This window comes from Bidens hawaiensis, unplaced genomic scaffold (assembly GCF_021521415.1).
Source record: "Bidens hawaiensis isolate Kalapana, Puna unplaced genomic scaffold, B.hawaiensis_p1.1 tig00005806_1, whole genome shotgun sequence".
Lineage (NCBI taxonomy): Eukaryota > Viridiplantae > Streptophyta > Magnoliopsida > Asterales > Asteraceae > Bidens > Bidens hawaiensis.
The window spans coordinates 534,528-553,332 of NW_027491382.1; the positions used below are offsets into that span (position 1 = coordinate 534,528).

At 37.4% G+C, this 18,805-nt stretch overlaps 1 protein-coding gene across 1 annotated transcript; it reads right to left on the reverse strand.

Moving 5' to 3' along the window:
• Positions 1-5,027: 5,027 nt before the first annotated feature.
• Positions 5,028-15,244, reverse strand: LOC143630754 (geranylgeranyl pyrophosphate synthase, chloroplastic-like). The gene is made up of 2 exons (XM_077099678.1): positions 14,585-15,244; positions 5,028-5,441 (listed from the first exon to the last, which is right to left on the reverse strand). Exons 1-2 carry the CDS (start codon positions 15,242-15,244, stop codon positions 5,028-5,030), a joined length of 1,074 nt encoding a protein of 357 aa, XP_076955793.1.
• Between the last annotated feature and the right edge of the window lie 3,561 nt (positions 15,245-18,805).

Genomic DNA, 18,805 nt, shown 5'->3' on the forward strand with positions numbered 1-18,805 from the left:
GTTTGTTTTAAGTTTTAATATGTAACGAATTTAATTTTAACCAACTGAACATTAATTTTTGTTTGTTATTTATTTTTTATTTTAACGGATCGAATTAAAGTACATTATAAATAAATATCAAGTAATTATAAACAAAAACTTTATTCAAGTTTACTTACTAGCTAACACTTATCTTTTCAGAATTAATTTAATATTACTTTTTTTATTTAAATGTTAGGACTGTTGGGCGATCACTTTAGAGCACCGTAAGCCCGCTGGATTCATGCATGATGGCCTTTCGTGGCCCTCCGCATCACGTATGTGGGAGTGTTCTACACCCTTTTATCTTTATTACAACAAATGATTTTTTTTTGTTTGATAGGCAAGCTTGAAATAAAACCACATCCGGAAAAAAAAACCTAACCGGGACATGACAAAAATTACATGCTAAGTAACGGGTTTTTGAGCCACGCCACCCAGTTCAAATAAAACTTACAATTACGAGATGATAACCACAAGTACGAAACTGAAACAATCGAATCAAATAGCGTGTTTTTGTTATCATTGGGTTGACAAAAAATAATCTCATTGCAAGCTCACCAAATGGTCCACCATGCCGTATAGATAATCACCTCAATTACATCCTTTATCTTTTTCACCCATCCTGAATAATCCAACCATTCTAAAATACTTTTAGGCCCTTTATCATTCGGAAGAGACACCTCCAACCAATGATCGATAGCATTCCAAATCTTTGAAGCAAGGTGACACCCTCCAAAAATGTGATCCAAAACTTCCACCGAATTCAAACAAATTGGGCATATATTACAACACATGATTTAATTATATATATATATATATATATATATATATTTGTAAAACCAATTTAAATATAAAATTTAGTGGATATAGATATGAATCTATAATATATATAAACCAAAACCCTAAAATCATACGTGTCGCAATATGGTCGCTCCCCCCCTCCTTTTATGGAAGCCACCAGATTGCTTAATTTTTAAATGGAGGCCTCTCATTGATTTAACCCAAATTTATGGGCATGAGTCTTACCAAAATCAGATAGCTCTTAAACGGTTTATAACATCTCATTAAATTAAAAATTAATCTTACCAATTATTTGATGTAAAAATCTTATAAAATAGGGATATACTAAAATTTAATATCCAAATTAAAAATAAAAAGATATTATTTATAATTAATAAACAATTTTATAGTAAAAAACATAAGCGGGTCATGGGTCACCAAATCCAGATAGCTTTTAAACGGGTTATAACATATCAGTTATTTATGAAACTTTTTCATCATCAAACCCTAAGTATATTATTAACTTTCTAACAATAAAGAAAATTAAAATCCAAAAAATAAATATTAAAAACAAAAAATGTAAAACAACCATTCTCTCAAGCCATCATATTGCTTTATTTGTAAATGAAGTTTTCTCAGCATTTGACCCGAATTCACGGGTAAGGTCTCACCAAACCTAGATAGCTTTTAACGGGTTATAACATCTCATTATATTAAAAAATAATCTCATAAAATATTTGATATGAAAATCCTTTAAAATAGGGATATACCAAAAATTAATATCCTATTTTATTTTAAAAAAAAGATATTATCTATAATTAGAAACAATTTTAGAATAAAGAAAATAAACGGGTAATGAGTATCACCAAACCTAGATATCTTTTAAACCAGATTATAACATATCATTTATTTGTAAAACCATTTTATCATCAAACCTCAAGTATATTAATTATTAGCTTTTTTACAATAAATAAAATTAAAATCCAAATATATATATATATATAAATATTAAAAACGAATAATGTAAAACAACCAACGTAATACGGGGGATAAAATCTAGTATGAATATATATATGAATATGAAAATGTATATGTGTGTGGATATATATATTTTTATAAAGAAACATATGATTAGGAAAATGTCAAAAATTAAATTAAAGTCTTACGAATAGCTATTTTTTTAGACATATTTAATAGGTTTAATTATAATCTAAGACCATAGTAATATAATAACCATAAAATATAATATTTTTAATTAATTAAAGATCAAGATGTAAAGTACATAACAAAGATGCTAGATTAAGATTTAAAATATATATAACAACTAGGTTTTATCCCTTGTATTACGTGGGTTGTTTTACATTATTCGTTTTTAATATATATATATATATATATATATATATATGGATTTTAATTTATTTATTGTAAGAAAGTTAATAATTAATATACCTGAGGTTTGATGATAAAATGGTTTCACAAATAAATGATATGTTATAATCCGGTTTAAAAGCTATCTGGGTTTGGTGATACCAATTACCCGTTTATATTATTTATTATAAAATTGTTTCTTAATTATAAATAATATCTTTTTTTAAATAAAATAGGATATTAAAGTTTAGTATTTCCCTATTTTATAAGATTTTCATATCAAATATTTGATAAGATTAATTTTTAATATAATGAGATATTATAACCCGTTTAAGAGCTATCTGAGTTTGGTGAGACCTTTACCCGTGAATTCGAGTCAAATGCATGAGAAGCCTTCATTTACAAATAAAACAATCTGATAGCTTGAGAGAATGGTTGTTTTACATTTTTCGTTTTTTAATATTTATTATTTGGATTTTAATTTTCTTTAGAAAGTTAATAATATACTTACGGTTTGAGGATGAAAGGGTTTCATAAATAAACTAGATTTTATCCCCCGTATTACGGGGGTTGTTTTACATTATTCGATTTTAATATTTATATATGTATATTTGGATTTTAGTTTTATTTATTGTAAGAAAGTTAATAATTAATATACTTGAGGTTTGATGATAAAATGGTTTCACAAATAAATGGTATGCTATAATCCCGTTTAAATGTTATCTGGGTTTGGTGATACCCATTACCCGTTTATTTTATTTATTATAAAATTGTTCATTAATTATAAATAATATCTTTTTCTAAATAAAATATGATATTAATTTTTAGTATATCCATATTTTATAGGATTTTCATATCAAATATATTATTAGATTAATTTTTAATAAAATGAGATGTTATAACCTATTTAAAAGCTATCTGGGTTTGGTGAGATCTTTATTCGTGAATTCGGATCAAATGCATGATGGCTTGAGAGAATGGTTGTTTTACATTTTTCGTTTTTTAATATTTATTTTTTGGATTTTAATTTTCTTTATCATAAGAAAGTTAATAATATACTTAGGGTTTTATGATGAAAGGGTTTCATAAATAAATGATATGTTATAACCCGTTTAAAAACTATCTGGATTTGGTGACCCATGACTCGTTTATGTTTTGTTACTATAAAATTGTTTATTAATTAAAAATAATATATTATTCTTTTTAAATTGGGTATTAAATTTTAGTATATCCCTATTTTATAGGATTTTCATATCAATTAATTGGTAAGATTAATTTTTAATTTAATGAGATGTTATAACCTGTTTAAGAGCTATCGGGTTTTGGTAAGACCCATACCCATGAATTTGGGTTAAATCAATGAGAGGCCTCCATTTAAAAATTAAGCAATCTGGTGGCTTCCATAAAACGGGGGAGCGACCACATCGCGACACGTAGGATTTTAGGGGCTTCGTTTATATATATACTAGATTTTATCCCCTATATTACGGGGGTTGTTTTACATTATTCGTTTTTAATATTTATATATTTATATTTGGATTTTAATTTTATTTATTGTGTTAATAATTAATATACTTGAGGTTTGAGATAAAATGGTTTTACAAATAAATGATATGTTATAATCCGGTTTAAAAGCTATCTAGGTTTGGTGATACCCATTAACCGTTTATTTTTTTTATTATAAAATTGTTTCTTAATTATAAATAATATCTTTTTTTAAAATAAAATAGGATATTAATTTTTAGTATATTTCTATTTTATAGGATTTTCATATCAAATATTTGATAAGATTATTTTTTAATAAATGAGATGTTATAACCTGTTTAAGAGCTATCTGGGTTTGGTGAGACCTTTACCCGTGAATTCGGGTCAAATGCGTAAGAATCCTTCATTTACAAATAAAGCAATCTGATGGCTTGAGAAAATGGTTGTTTTACATTTTTCGTTTTTTAATATTTATTTTTTGGATTTTAATTTTCTTTATTGTAAGAAAGTTAATAATATACTTAGGGTTTGATGATGAAAGGGTTTCATAAATAAATGATATGTTATAACCCGTTTAAAAGCCTTCTGGATTTTGTGATCCATGACCCACTTATGTTTTTTACTATAAAATTGTTTATTAATTTTAAATAATATCTTTTTTTAAATTGGATATTGAATTTTAGTATATCCCTATTTTATAGGATTTTCATATCAAATAAGTGGTAATATTAATTTTTAATTTAATGAGATGTTATAACCCGGTTAAGAGCTATCTGATTTTGGTAAGACCCATACCCATGAATTTGGGTTAAATCAATGAGAGACCTCCATTTAAAAATCAAGAAATCTAGTAACTTCCATAAAAAAGGGGAACGACCACATCATGACACATAGGATTTTTGGGTTTTCTTTTATATATATTATAGATGATATGTATAACCCATTTAAAAGCTATCTGGATTTGGTGACCCATGACCCGCTTATGTTTTTTACTATAAAATTGTTTATTAATTATAAATAATATCGTTTTCTTTTTAAATTGAATATTAAATTTTAGTATATCCCTATTTTATAGGATTTTCATATCAATTAATTGGTAAGATTAATTTTTAATTTAATGAGATGTTATAACCCGTTTAAGAGCTATCTGGTTTTGGTAAGACCCATACCCATAAATTTGGGTTAAATCAATGAGAGGTCTCAATTTAAAAATTAAGTAATCTGGTGGCTTATATAAAATGGGGAGCGACCAAATCGCGAAACGTAGGATTTTAGGGTTTTCATTTATATATATTATAGATAAATCAATTAAACTTTAAAAAATTCAGACAAGGTAGACCGATAACATATTAGACAATTAACTAAAACATGGATTAATTTTGCCTATAAGCAATGTAATTAGCAAGAGCAATTAACGGAGCTGCCTTCTGATGATCAAACCCCAACAATTGTTCTTGTGCTTTCTTTCTTAATTTCTCAGCAAATTCTCTTGATTTTTCAATCCCCAACAACTTTGGATATGTAGCCTTGTCGGACAACAAATCTTTGCCAGCAGTTTTCCCTAACTCCTTAGAGGACATTGTGACATCAAGAATATCATCCACCACCTGAAACAACAGTCCAATCGGTCTCACAAACGTTCCTAGTTTTTCAATTTGTTTGGCGGATCCACCGCCCATAATGGCGCCTAGTACGACCGAGGTTTCAAGTAGAACCGCGGTCTTGTGCATGTGGATAAACTCCAGCTGGTCTAATCCGATATCGACCCCTTGGGAACATATGTCAATCTGTCACACCCGGCCCTGAGCGGCGGAAACAGCCGGGCGCGCACGAGTGGGGATTGATAATTAAGCACGGGCCATTGCAAAACATTCAAAGATTTTCATTGCGCATGAGAAGTTTAGTACAAACACATTACATTGTTCAAAGATTACAAAAAGAAACATCCAAGTATAACACTGAAGATTTCCTCGCCATATCCCCTTGCGCGGCGGGTAACCGTGCGCATCGAGGGGATAAAACCAAAATCTTCCAAAAAGCTTGTTTTAGATGTTCAGCGTGTGGTGCTCTAAGTGTGACTCCATGCGCTACCTAGTTATCTCCTGAAAGACACGTAAAAACATTTGAATCAGTATAAACTGAGTGAGTTCACAAGTTTTAGTAACTTGATAAAATCATTCTGAAACATTTCTGGCAACCTCATTAACATCTGCTTGGTAAAATCGTATTAACACAATTCTGACAATATTCTGATAAAAATCGTTCCGCGGGTTACGCGTGAACAAATTCTGGATACGGTGCTCGTCTATGTAAGTGGCGCAGCCACTACGAGCTAAAATAACGTAAAACCGTCCCGCGAGTTACGCGCAGACGTTTCTGGAAAACTATGCTCGTCTATGCAAAGAGGCATTGCCCCTACGAGCTAAGGATACTGTCCCGCGGGTTACGCGCGAACAATTCTGAGAAACTGTGCTCGTCCATGCAAAGAGGCATTGCCCCTACGAGCTAAGGATACCGTCCCGCGGGTTACGCGCAGACGTTGTGCCGGAAAACAAGGCGCTCGTCCATGCAAAGAGGCGCGACCCCTACGAGCGGGCTCAACCCCATAGTACTGCCCCATGCCAGGCACTCGTCCATGCAAAGAGGTGCGACCCCTACGAGTGGGCGGATCAAACCAGCAGTCCCTACCCTTAGAGTTCCAATGGTAAAGTGATCACTTACTCGAGTTCTAGCGCACATACATTGAAAACCTTAGATAACCGTTTGCATTGCTCATCATGAAACATAACTTAAACACATAATCGCTTGCATAGCTTGTAAGTATACCATGATAAAACATTATTTAAGTACGTGTCCCTCGCCCCGAAAGTAGTTTAAAAACAGTGAAAACAGTGAAAATAGGGGCTGTGAGACTCACCTGTGGTTCTTGTTAAGGGATTAATCGAGATTCGGGTTTTCTTGGTGTTGGCCTCGGAATCGAAGGTCTAGAATACGATTAAATAACAAGTATATATATTAAGATCAAGCAATAGGAGAATATAAGGGTTGGATAGTAGGTCTCAAGGTTATATTCTCGGCTTACCTAGTAACAGGATCGAAGCTGGAAACAACGGATGCTTGGGAAAGGATTAGTGCAAGTTTGTAGTTCTTTGAAGTGTGTTTTGGGTGATAATTTAGGCTACAAATTTATAGGCAAACTCAAGGGAACACAATCCCTTGCTTTAGGGGATTGAAATCTTTTCATATCTAAATGTAATGATGATAAAGTATGGAAGTTATTATTATTTACTTAAGAGTGGAGTGGTGGATAAAAGATTTTGATTTGATTTGGACAGAACATGCAGATCTGGGGTTGGTGAGAATAGGGTGGCTGACAGTTGACTTTTCATGTTACAGTGTGCTTTTTCAGGTACTTTTGTCAGTGTACAGTAAAAAGTGGAAAATCTCTGAAACACGCTACTGTTTCCTTTCGGGCGGGAGTAATCTCCTTAACTGGAGAATAGACCAAGTGTTCTGTGCGTATAACTTGGTGCGCATAGCTTTCTGCGTATAGGACATGTCTTTGCTGCGGGTAGGTGCGTAACCTTCTCGCAGTTAGGGACATTTGAGTTTCATTTGTAGATTCTCCAGGTGGTCTTGGTATTTCAACATAGTGATCAGTCATGTTGAAGTCAATTCCATCTTGGAGCTTCAGACAAACTAGCTCTCAACGTTCCCGCCATGCGGGTAGGTTAGTTCCCTTCCGCACGCGCATAAACGATGTAGGATGCACCCGCCTTAGCATCATGCGGGATGGTCAACTCATAGACAACATAACGTTTGTTACATGAAAACATAAAGCCAAATCATTCACGCATGGCGCATATAACATATGCTCACGCTGGTTCTTAACATGGTGCGCTCGCGCAGGGTGCATATAACAAATGCACGCGCTTAATATTTACAATCACCTATTTATTAGGTTGATTACTTAGCTTATGGGTTTGGGAAATTACCGGTTGTCACATTCTCCCCTCGTTAAAACGAATTTCGTCCCGAAATTTAGGAGACGTTGCTGGCAGAAGCCATGTTCTGAAAGAGGTGTGGGTATTTTGTGCGCATCTGATCTTCTCTTTCCCAAGTGAATTCAGGCCCACGCCTCGAGTTCCATTGAACCTTTACTAACTTGATTTTGCTTCTGCGTAACTTTTGTTCTTTCCAATCGGTTACTGCTATGGGTTCTTCTACGAAGTGCAGCTGTTTGTCAATATGAATTTCTCCCCACGGTAAAATCAACGTTTCGTCAGATAAACACTTCTTGAGGTTGGATACATGAAACGTATCATGAACTCCACTGAGTTCGGCGGGTAGACGGAGTTTATAAGCAACTGGACCGATCCTCTCCAGGATCTCAAATGGTCCAATGTAGCGCGGATTTAGCTTTCCTCGCTTACCGAAACGGGGGACTCCCTTCCATGGAGAGACTTTCAAAAGTACTTTATCCCCCACTTGAAACTCCAACGGTTTCCTTCTCATATCAGCATAACTTTTCTGTCTGTCGCGTGCTGCCTTAAGGCGATCCCTTATCTGAAAAATCTTGTCTGTTGTTTCTTGGATCACTTCTGGACCAGTCATTTGCTTGTCGCCCACTTCAGCCCAACACAGTGGGGATCTACACTTGCGCCCATATAACGCTTCAAACGGCGCTGCCTTGAGGCTTGTGTGATAACTGTTATTGTAAGAAAATTCAACCAACGGAAGGTGGGTATCCCAACTACCTCCAAAATCGATCGCGCACGCGCGCAGCATATCTTCCAATGTCTGGATCGTTCGTTCGCTTTGTCCATCCGTTTGGGGGTGATAAGCCGTACTCATGTCCAGTCGAGTACCTAACCCCTCTTGTAATGATCTCCAAAACCTTGAGGTGAACCGACTATCTCTATCAGAAATGATGGACACTGGGACTCCATGTTTTGAAACTATTTCTCGAATATATAGTCGGGCTAACTTTTCCATTTTATCAGTTTCTTTGATCGGCAGGAAGTGCGCTGACTTAGTTAGCCGATCTACAATAACCCATATCGTGTCGTAACCCCCAGGTGTCCTTGGTAGTTTGGTGATGAAATCCATGGAGATTTGTTCCCACTTCCACATGGGAATTTCTGGCTGTTGAAGTAACCCCGACGGCTTCTGGTATTCGGCCTTTACCTTTGAACACGTCAGGCACTTACTGACATGTGTCGCGATGGCGCCTTTAAGATTGGGCCACCAATACAACATTTTAACATCTTGGTACATCTTGTCTGCGCCAGGATGTACGGAATACCGCGTCTTGTGAGCTTCGTTTAATACCTGCTCGCGCAGTCCTCCCTTGAGAGGGACCCATATGCGGTTGGCAAAATATCGAGTGTTCCCTTTAAGTTCCAAATTCTTAATCATACCCCCAAGGGATTCAGTTTTAACAAACTCTGGTTTCAAGGCTTCTTGCTGAGCGTCTCGGATGCGCGTAGAGAGCTCTGCGTGAATTGTTAGCTTTAGGGCCTTGACCCGTAGTGTTTTTATTCGCTCCTTTCTGCTTAGCGCGTCTGCTACCACATTCGCTTTCCCCGGATGATACTTGATCTCGCAATCATAATCATTCAACAATTCAACCCATCTTCGTTGCCTCATGTTTAAATCCTTCTGATTGAATATATGTTGGAGGCTCTTATGATCCGTAAAGATTACACATTTCGTACCGTAGAGGTAATGGCGCCAAATCTTTAGCGCGAAGACAACCGCTCCAAGTTCTAAATCATGCGTTGTGTAGTTCTTTTCATTGGTCTTGAGTTGGCGCGAGGCATACGCTATAACTTTGTCTCGCTGCATAAGGACACATCCGAGTCCCTGGTGTGAAGCGTCGCAGTAAACGACGATGTCATCCGTCCCCTCTGGTAAAGATAAAATTGGCGCACTACATAACTTCTGTTTCAACGTTTGAAATGCCGCTTCCTGATTCTCGCCCCAAATAAACGCCTTGTCTTTCTGAGTTAGCGCGGTCAGAGGTAGAGCTAACTTGGAGAAGTTCTCAATGAAGCGTCGATAGTAGCCGGCTAGTCCAAGGAATTGCCTTACCTCAGTTGGGGTTTTTGGCGCTTCCCAGTTTTCGATGGCTTTAACCTTAGAAGGATCGACGTGTATTCCTTTCTCGTTTACAACGTGACCGAGAAAGTGAACCTCTCTAAGCCAAAACTCACATTTAGAAAACTTTGCATACAACCTTTCTTTCCTTAACAATTCCAAAATCAACCTCAAGTGTTGCTCATGCTCGGCCTTGGTTCGAGAGTAAATTAGAATATCATCTATAAACACAATCACAAACTTGTCCAAGTATGGTTTGCACACACGGTTCATCAGATCCATGAATATAGCCGGCGCATTAGTTAGCCCGAAAGGCATCACTAAGAACTCATAATGGCCATATCTGGTTCGGAAGGCTGTCTTTGGCGCGTCTTCCTCATGGACCCTAAGTTGGTGGTATCCTGACCGTAGATCTATCTTCGAATAATAACTGGATCCCTGCAACTGGTCAAATAGGTCGTCAATCCTCGGTAAGGGGTACCGATTTTTGACTGTCAGCTTATTCAGCTCCCTGTAGTCAATACACATCCGGAACGAACCATCCTTCTTCTTAACAAACAGTACTGGAGCTCCCCAAGGTGAAAAGCTTGGGCGTATGAAACCCTTATCCAAAAGTTCCTGTAACTGATTGGATAGCTCTTGCATCTCAGATGGAGCTAATCGATAAGGCGCTCGGGCTACTGGCGCAGCTCCTGGGACCAAATCAATTCGAAACTCGATTTGTCGCGGGTGGCGGCAATCCGGGCAGATCTTTAGGAAAAACTTCTGGAAATTCGCGCACTACAGGTAAGTCTTCAATTCTTCGCTCATCTCCCTTCTCTATTACATGCGCCAGGAAGGCGTAGTACCCTTTCCTTAGGCACTTGCGCGCCTTTAGGCACGAAATCAGTTTCGTCGCAACTCCCTTTCTTTCCCCTTGAATCATCAAAGTTTCTCCGTTCAACAGTGGAATCCGAACCTGCTTCTCATGACAAGCAATCTCTGCGAGATTCTCGACCAACCAATCCATACCTACCACAATATCGAAACTTCCCAAATCTATTGGCAACAAGTTTATATTGAACTCATGACCTCCCATGACTAATACACATTGCTCAGTCCTTTCATTCGCGCATAACTGCCTACCATTGGCTAGTTCTATAGTATAAGGTTTGTCTAGCCTACTGGTCGCTAAGCCCAGGGAGTTTTTAAACTTATGGGATATAAAACTTAGGTCAGCGCCAGTATCAAATAAGACAGATGCATAATGACCGTTAAGCAAAAACGTACCGGTTACCACATTCGGCTCTTCCTTTGCTTCACCCGCGCCGATCACAAAAGCTCTCCCGCGAGCTTGGTTTCCTTTCTGTGGGCAATCCCGACTGAAGTGTCCAGGCTTCCCGCATGCGTAGCAGCTGTCGCTCGATCCAGCTTCTCTGATGCGACAATTCATCGCCTTGTGTCCTGGTCTGCCACATTTGGCGCATTCGATTTTTGCGCATTCACCCTCGTGGTGATACTTGCATTTGCTGCACCATGGGCGAGGCCCGCTGTATCCTTTCCTTGATGGTTCCGCGGCTTGAATCGCGTAAACCCTTGTGCTTTCCTGCTTCTTGGGCGGTGGCTGCTTGAAGTCTGACCCTCGGTGGGAGTTCCATTTCCTCTTGGAGTCAGAGGTTCGCTGTTCGTTCAAGCGAGCGGTCAACATACCCGCACGAACCGTATCCCTTGTAAGGGTGATGGCTCGCGCAACCGCCTCGTCAAAGGTCGGAGGTGCGGTGGCGTTGAGCGGGACTCTAACGACAGGAGGTAACCCAAAGATGTACCTCTCGATTTTCTTTTCTTCTGTGTTTGCCATGTCTGGCACCAGCTGGCAAAGCTCGTTGAAACGATTGGTGTAGGCATCGATATCCGTTCCTACCATGGTGTGGTTCCAGAATTCTTGTTGCAAGCTCTGAATTTCTGCGCGAGAGCAGAACTTTCTCATCATCATTTCTTTCAATTCTTCCCAGGTCTTGTGAAGAGCAACTTCTCGCCCCAAAGTCTTTACTTGGAGCTTCCACCAAGACGAAGCTGCTTCTTGGAACATGCAGGTCGCGTAAAGGACCTTCTGGTTTTCACTACATCTGCTGATGGAGAGAACGGTCTCCATCTTGTCAATCCAATTGTAGAGCCCAATGGCTCCTTCGGTGCCTTTGAATGGCCAAGGCCTACAGGCCATGAATGTTTTATAGGAGCATCCTTTGTTCAAGGCTCCTGATTCGGGTTCTGGGGTCTCGTTCTCTTGGCGACCCTGACTAGATTCGGCCTTGCTGGCCTCATGCGTTGCAATCGCCTGCGCGATTATTTCTGCGAGCTCCTCGGGTGTCATGGTAATTCCCTTGGCTCTGGTTGGAGGCATTCTTTTCATAAAAAGAAAATATAACAAACTTAGCGCATGTACTCAGAGCACATAATGTTCTTATCTCTAGACACTGTGACCCGTGTTCCTAAGTGCGTGTGTAATTTTTCTTTTGAAAATATTCTTTTGAAAATATTCTTTGAAAAATATTTCATGCGATTCCCCAAAGGTTATAGTCTAGGTTAAAAACTTCTTTTCCTAGTTCGCTATAACCAGTGCTCTGATACCAATCTGTCACACCCGGCCCTGAGCGGCGGAAACAGCCGGGCGCGCACGAGTGGGGATTGATAATTAAGCACGGGCCATTGCAAAACATTCAAAGATTTTCATTGCGCATGAGAAGTTTAGTACAAACACATTACATTGTTCAAAGATTACAAAAAGAAACATCCAAGTATAACACTGAAGATTTCCTCGCCATATCCCCTTGCGCGGCGGGTAACCGTGCGCATCGAGGGGATAAAACCAAAATCTTCCAAAAAGCTTGTTTTAGATGTTCAGCGTGTGGTGCTCTAAGTGTGACTCCATGCGCTACCTAGTTATCTCCTGAAAGACACGTAAAAACATTTGAATCAGTATAAACTGAGTGAGTTCACAAGTTTTAGTAACTTGATAAAATCATTCTGAAACATTTCTGGCAACCTCATTAACATCTGCTTGGTAAAATCGTATTAACACAATTCTGACAATATTCTGATAAAAATCGTTCCGCGGGTTACGCGTGAACAAATTCTGGATACGGTGCTCGTCTATGTAAGTGGCGCAGCCACTACGAGCTAAAATAACGTAAAACCGTCCCGCGAGTTACGCGCAGACGTTTCTGGAAAACTATGCTCGTCTATGCAAAGAGGCATTGCCCCTACGAGCTAAGGATACTGTCCCGCGGGTTACGCGCGAACAATTCTGAGAAACTGTGCTCGTCCATGCAAAGAGGCATTGCCCCTACGAGCTAAGGATACCGTCCCGCGGGTTACGCGCAGACGTTGTGCCGGAAAACAAGGCGCTCGTCCATGCAAAGAGGCGCGACCCCTACGAGCGGGCTCAACCCCATAGTACTGCCCCATGCCAGGCACTCGTCCATGCAAAGAGGTGCGACCCCTACGAGTGGGCGGATCAAACCAGCAGTCCCTACCCTTAGAGTTCCAATGGTAAAGTGATCACTTACTCGAGTTCTAGCGCACATACATTGAAAACCTTAGATAACCGTTTGCATTGCTCATCATGAAACATAACTTAAACACATAATCGCTTGCATAGCTTGTAAGTATACCATGATAAAACATTATTTAAGTACGTGTCCCTCGCCCCGAAAGCAGTTTAAAAACAGTGAAAACAGTGAAAATAGGGGCTGTGAGACTCACCTGTGGTTCTTGTTAAGGGATTAATCGAGATTCGGGTTTTCTTGGTGTTGGCCTCGGAATCGAAGGTCTAGAATACGATTAAATAACAAGTATATATATTAAGATCAAGCAATAGGAGAATATAAGGGTTGGATAGTAGGTCTCAAGGTTATATTCTCGGCTTACCTAGTAACAGGATCGAAGCTGGAAACAACGGATGCTTGGGAAAGGATTAGTGCAAGTTTGTAGTTCTTTGAAGTGTGTTTTGGGTGATAATTTAGGCTACAAATTTATAGGCAAACTCAAGGGAACACAATCCCTTGCTTTAGGGGATTGAAATCTTTTCATATCTAAATGTAATGATGATAAAGTATGGAAGTTATTATTATTTACTTAAGAGTGGAGTGGTGGATAAAAGATTTTGATTTGATTTGGACAGAACATGCAGATCTGGGGTTGGTGAGAATAGGGTGGCTGACAGTTGACTTTTCATGTTACAGTGTGCTTTTTCAGGTACTTTTGTCAGTGTACAGTAAAAAGTGGAAAATCTCTGAAACACGCTACTGTTTCCTTTCGGGCGGGAGTAATCTCCTTAACTGGAGAATAGACCAAGTGTTCTGTGCGTATAACTTGGTGCGCATAGCTTTCTGCGTATAGGACATGTCTTTGCTGCGGGTAGGTGCGTAACCTTCTCGCAGTTAGGGACATTTGAGTTTCATTTGTAGATTCTCCAGGTGGTCTTGGTATTTCAACATAGTGATCAGTCATGTTGAAGTCAATTCCATCTTGGAGCTTCAGACAAACTAGCTCTCAACGTTCCCGCCATGCGGGTAGGTTAGTTCCCTTCCGCACGCGCATAAACGATGTAGGATGCACCCGCCTTAGCATCATGCGGGATGGTCAACTCATAGACAACATAACGTTTGTTACATGAAAACATAAAGCCAAATCATTCACGCATGGCGCATATAACATATGCTCACGCTGGTTCTTAACATGGTGCGCTCGCGCAGGGTGCATATAACAAATGCACGCGCTTAATATTTACAATCACCTATTTATTAGGTTGATTACTTAGCTTATGGGTTTGGGAAATTACCGGTTGTCACACAATCACCTGACCCCCAACGAGTCCTTCAGACCCGACACACTTGGCGAGTTCAACTACGGCTCGGAGAATCCTTTCTTCTGAAACCCCATTTGTTTCGGTCACCATGTGTTTAAAGGAAAATGAGAGCAACGCGTACCCAGCGAGAACTGCAGTTTTCTCGCCATACACCTTGTGGTTAGTGGGTTTTCCACGACGAAAATCGTCGTTATCCATGCATGGAAGGTCATCATGCACCAATGACATGGTGTGAATCATCTCAACCGCACATGCGGCTGGCATGGCAGTTAACTGGTCGCCTCCCACAAGCTCGCGGGCGGCAATGCACAGTATTGGTTTGACACGTTTGCCGCCTGCGAGAAGGGAGTACCGCATAGACTCATGAATCTTTACGGGGTTTTTGATTGGAATTGCGTTGTCTAGAGCTTGATTCACAACACTAGCTTTTTCTAGCATGTAAGAGTGGAAATCGAACGCCAATTCGAAATGGGTTTGTTTGTTATTGTGTTCAAGTGGGTTTGATTGATGTTCTTTCATCAACGGTGCAGAAATTGATGAGAACGGAGACACAGGAATACATGCGGTAGGCTGAGATTTTCGGGTTGGAGATCGGTTGTTAATGGCGATTCCATTAAACAAAGTTGTGGGATTTACAAGACTCATTTTTATCATAAAATTTGAGTAGTTGATGGAGCTCAGCGCTTGTCAAGTGAAAGTATCCAACAATATTTGTAGATGAATAGTAGATAAGACTTGGAGAGCATTCACAATGGATCCTCCGCCTCTATCTCTTGAATTACTGGAAAATGTTTTATACAGTTAATCAAATGGAAAAATTAAAATAGATATTCCTATGTTTATGTATTATTTTGGTGATTAATTGCTTTGTTTTTATACCAAAGTATGTGATTGACTTGAATATTAGATACTAAATTCGTAATAAAATTACGAATGTGATTGTACAACTCATACAATATACACATTTAATTTCTTTCCATAAGAACTTAAAAAAGAAAAGGGAAAACTTATAACCTTTATCTGTTATATTAGAAAGACATTAATGGTGAGTTAAGTGTCCGGGAAACTTGGAAGCTTTTTCTTATTAAATGAAAAGAGTTAATAACTCACTACATATAACATTAGACATTAATGGGGAGTTAAGTGTCCAGAAAACTTTAGAAGCTTTTATTATTATACTAGGTTAGAGCCCCGTGTTTCAAACAGGTGAAAATATAATAAAAGTAAAACTTGGAAGCATCCTATGTGGAATGCCTACTTAAATGACATGTGAACAACTTAGTTAAATGTCATATAGACAACCTGTGTTGTTTTAATAGTATATTTAGATTAAAAGAGTTAATATCTTACTACATATATAATTAATAGTCGTTCAAACATATGATTATCATTGTAGTTAATGTTATATAATACTAATCAGGATAGAGCCCGTGTGATATACGAGTGATTAAAAAAATACAATAAAAAATTAAATTTAATAATATACATAATAACATACCTTGTGGATTAATAATATATAAATAATGATAAAGAAAATGTTACAATTCATAAATCTCTAAAAAAAATCTTTGAATATAACATTGGATCGTGACCCGTGTGATTAAGTGAAATGTTAAGATCATTATATTTAAACATATTCAAAGGTTAACTTATATTATACTAATAGGATATTAATGAAATTGTATATATATTCATTCATCTAAAATATTTCTAAAACCTATTTATTAAGATTTCCAAATATAACATAATTGATTGACTTAATAAAGTATGAAACTGCTTACATGACATCCTATATGGAGACTTAGAATGATGCCAAAAAATAATTTTACTTTAATAATATAGTTAGATTATCATATAATCTTAGTGTTTTGGTTAAAAATTACCAAAACAACTAAGTGATCAAACTTAGAATGTGAGGTGGTGTGTTCTTCACAAAACTGACAAGTAATTACAGTAAAGTAAATGATTGACACAACATATAGCAAGGAAATCCCTTGATCTTGGTGATGATCTCCGGAAAAAAAAAACCTCGAAAGGAAAAAATTATCTGTCTACCTCAAATTTATTGATGAAAAGAAGATTACAGATTTGAGGGTTGATTGCAATGGCATCTAAGTTACAGTAGTGAGAGTGTTGTGGGTGCAAAAGTGATGAGTTTCTATGCCATGCAGCAATCTCATTATATAGTGAAGGAAAATAATGGGTATCCGAAAATCTAGTCTATTTACTAAGTCTTCAATTTGGGTAGCACTCATAGGATCGTTGTAGATCATTCTTCACGTGCTTTTGACTAATACTTCGTATTTACTGCAAGACTTGGTCTTATAGCCGTTGCATTATTATCCATATGGGCAACCTGCCAGGATATTAATCAAAACAATATAAATAAGGTAACTGCCTCCGAGGATCCCGCCTGATTAATAGGACTTTAACTTGATCATTACTCCTAGCCGTTATGGACCCATTCCACGCGTTTTCCTTTAGTTATTAATGAGTCTTTTTAGTTTACTAAGTCACCAATGTTTACCTGCAAGAATAAGTCAAAGCCAAGATCAAAATACACCGTTAGTCACCAATCGAGGATCCTGCAAGATCAGGGATCCTGAGTCATAAAATTGACCCACAATAATTGTCCCCAAAATTTAACAGTTATTATCACCATTTACAGCTGTTAAATTTTCAAATCGCTATTTGTTGAGGGAACATTCCGCCTTGAGGTCCCTATTACGGAATCCTTAAGTCAAGCTCCCACTTTGTATTATCTTGAAGCCACGTGCACCTTTCCACCATTTCAAATTGCCTGTGAATCTCTTCGAGTTGATGGGGTATGCTTAAGTAACCAATAAGCTACAACCCCCGGTACATTTGGATTGAAAAACATTTTCTAGAATTCGTTGGTTTGTTTGAAAATAATTCGTAAAATGAATTTTCAAGTACCAAAGGTTTGACATATTTTGGAAACAGGTTTAAGTATCCTGTTAGGATACAAGATGCTTTAAAAGTTTTCGTATAAAGATAGGTTTTTGATCAAAATTCAAACATTCATCAAATCCTTGTTTAGAAAAACTTGTATGAAATAAATGGATTATTCTGAAAAATAGATAAATGAATGCCATGAGTTAGTTAATTGACCTTGGTCAAAACTAAAAATCTCAATAGGGTTAAAAGTATACAAATAATAATAACTTGAATAGGTGCACACACAAGATATCAGCAAAGAGTTAAATTATTGTGAACCTTTGATAAGCTTGGTTGTAACTAAACAATTTACTTTTCTTTATTCATGGTGATGCTTGAAAAATCTTAGCTTTAGGTTTAAAACAGCGAATGGTCAAAGTGGAGGGATCCTAAGGTTTTTAGGACACAACCTTGATCATTTCTAATTAAGTTTGAAAAACATTTGATATCCCTGGTGGATAGATTCTGAAGTTTTTAGGACGAAGCCAGGTGATAAATATAATAGTTATCTTTTAGACTTATTTATGTCTATTTACTTTTACATTTATAAAAATGTTGTAATTAATACCTTATTATCATGAAAATGTGCCAGGATCGTTGGACTCGAAATTCACTTAGCTACGAATAAGAACGGTAGCTAATGAGACCAAAATGAATAATGAAGAACCCTAACTACAGCCGGGCAATCAACTATAATTAGTAAGATGCTAAAACAGGAAATGACAAAAGATCAATAAACTCAAAAGATTTCCATTGCATAAATTGATAATCAGTAAGGTACAAGGAAATATTAGGATATGAAGGAATGTTGGCACTGAAATCTATATACTCAGGTGAGTAATGTGTGCAGTGATGTCCCATCAATGTAATCTAGCATTCTATTTATATTGGACCTAACATTCCTTCAGGAAACCATAATCATTAGTAAAAATAGAAAATATGCAAGTGTAAAAGGTCTTTGAGCAGACTATTTCATTACGAGCATTGCTCCTTTAACCTTGTAATCTTTGAGCAGGAAAACATTTAGAATATTTGCAACGTGCAAATATTCCTTTTAAGCAAGCTTCATCTTCTCAAGCATACTACACTTTGCTCGGATACGCTACCACGAGCAAGAAAGTTCTTGCTCGGATCACTTTAGTCGTAACTTAGTTTCTTTGAACAAACCAAGTATGCTCGGGCACTGTAGATTTGCTTGAGACTGAACCTTACTAGGAGTAAAACTTAGATGATTTTCATAAACTCCCT

Bases quoted from the DNA above. Each gene is read 5' to 3' on its own strand.
- LOC143630754 (XM_077099678.1), bottom strand. From the start codon at position 15,244: ATGAGTCTTGTAAATCCCACAACTTTGTTTAATGGAATCGCCATTAAC. The intron at 5,442-14,584 runs GTGTGACAACCG...CGGGTGTGACAG, and splicing joins TCGTTGGGGGTCAGGTGATT to ATTGACATATGTTCCCAAGG.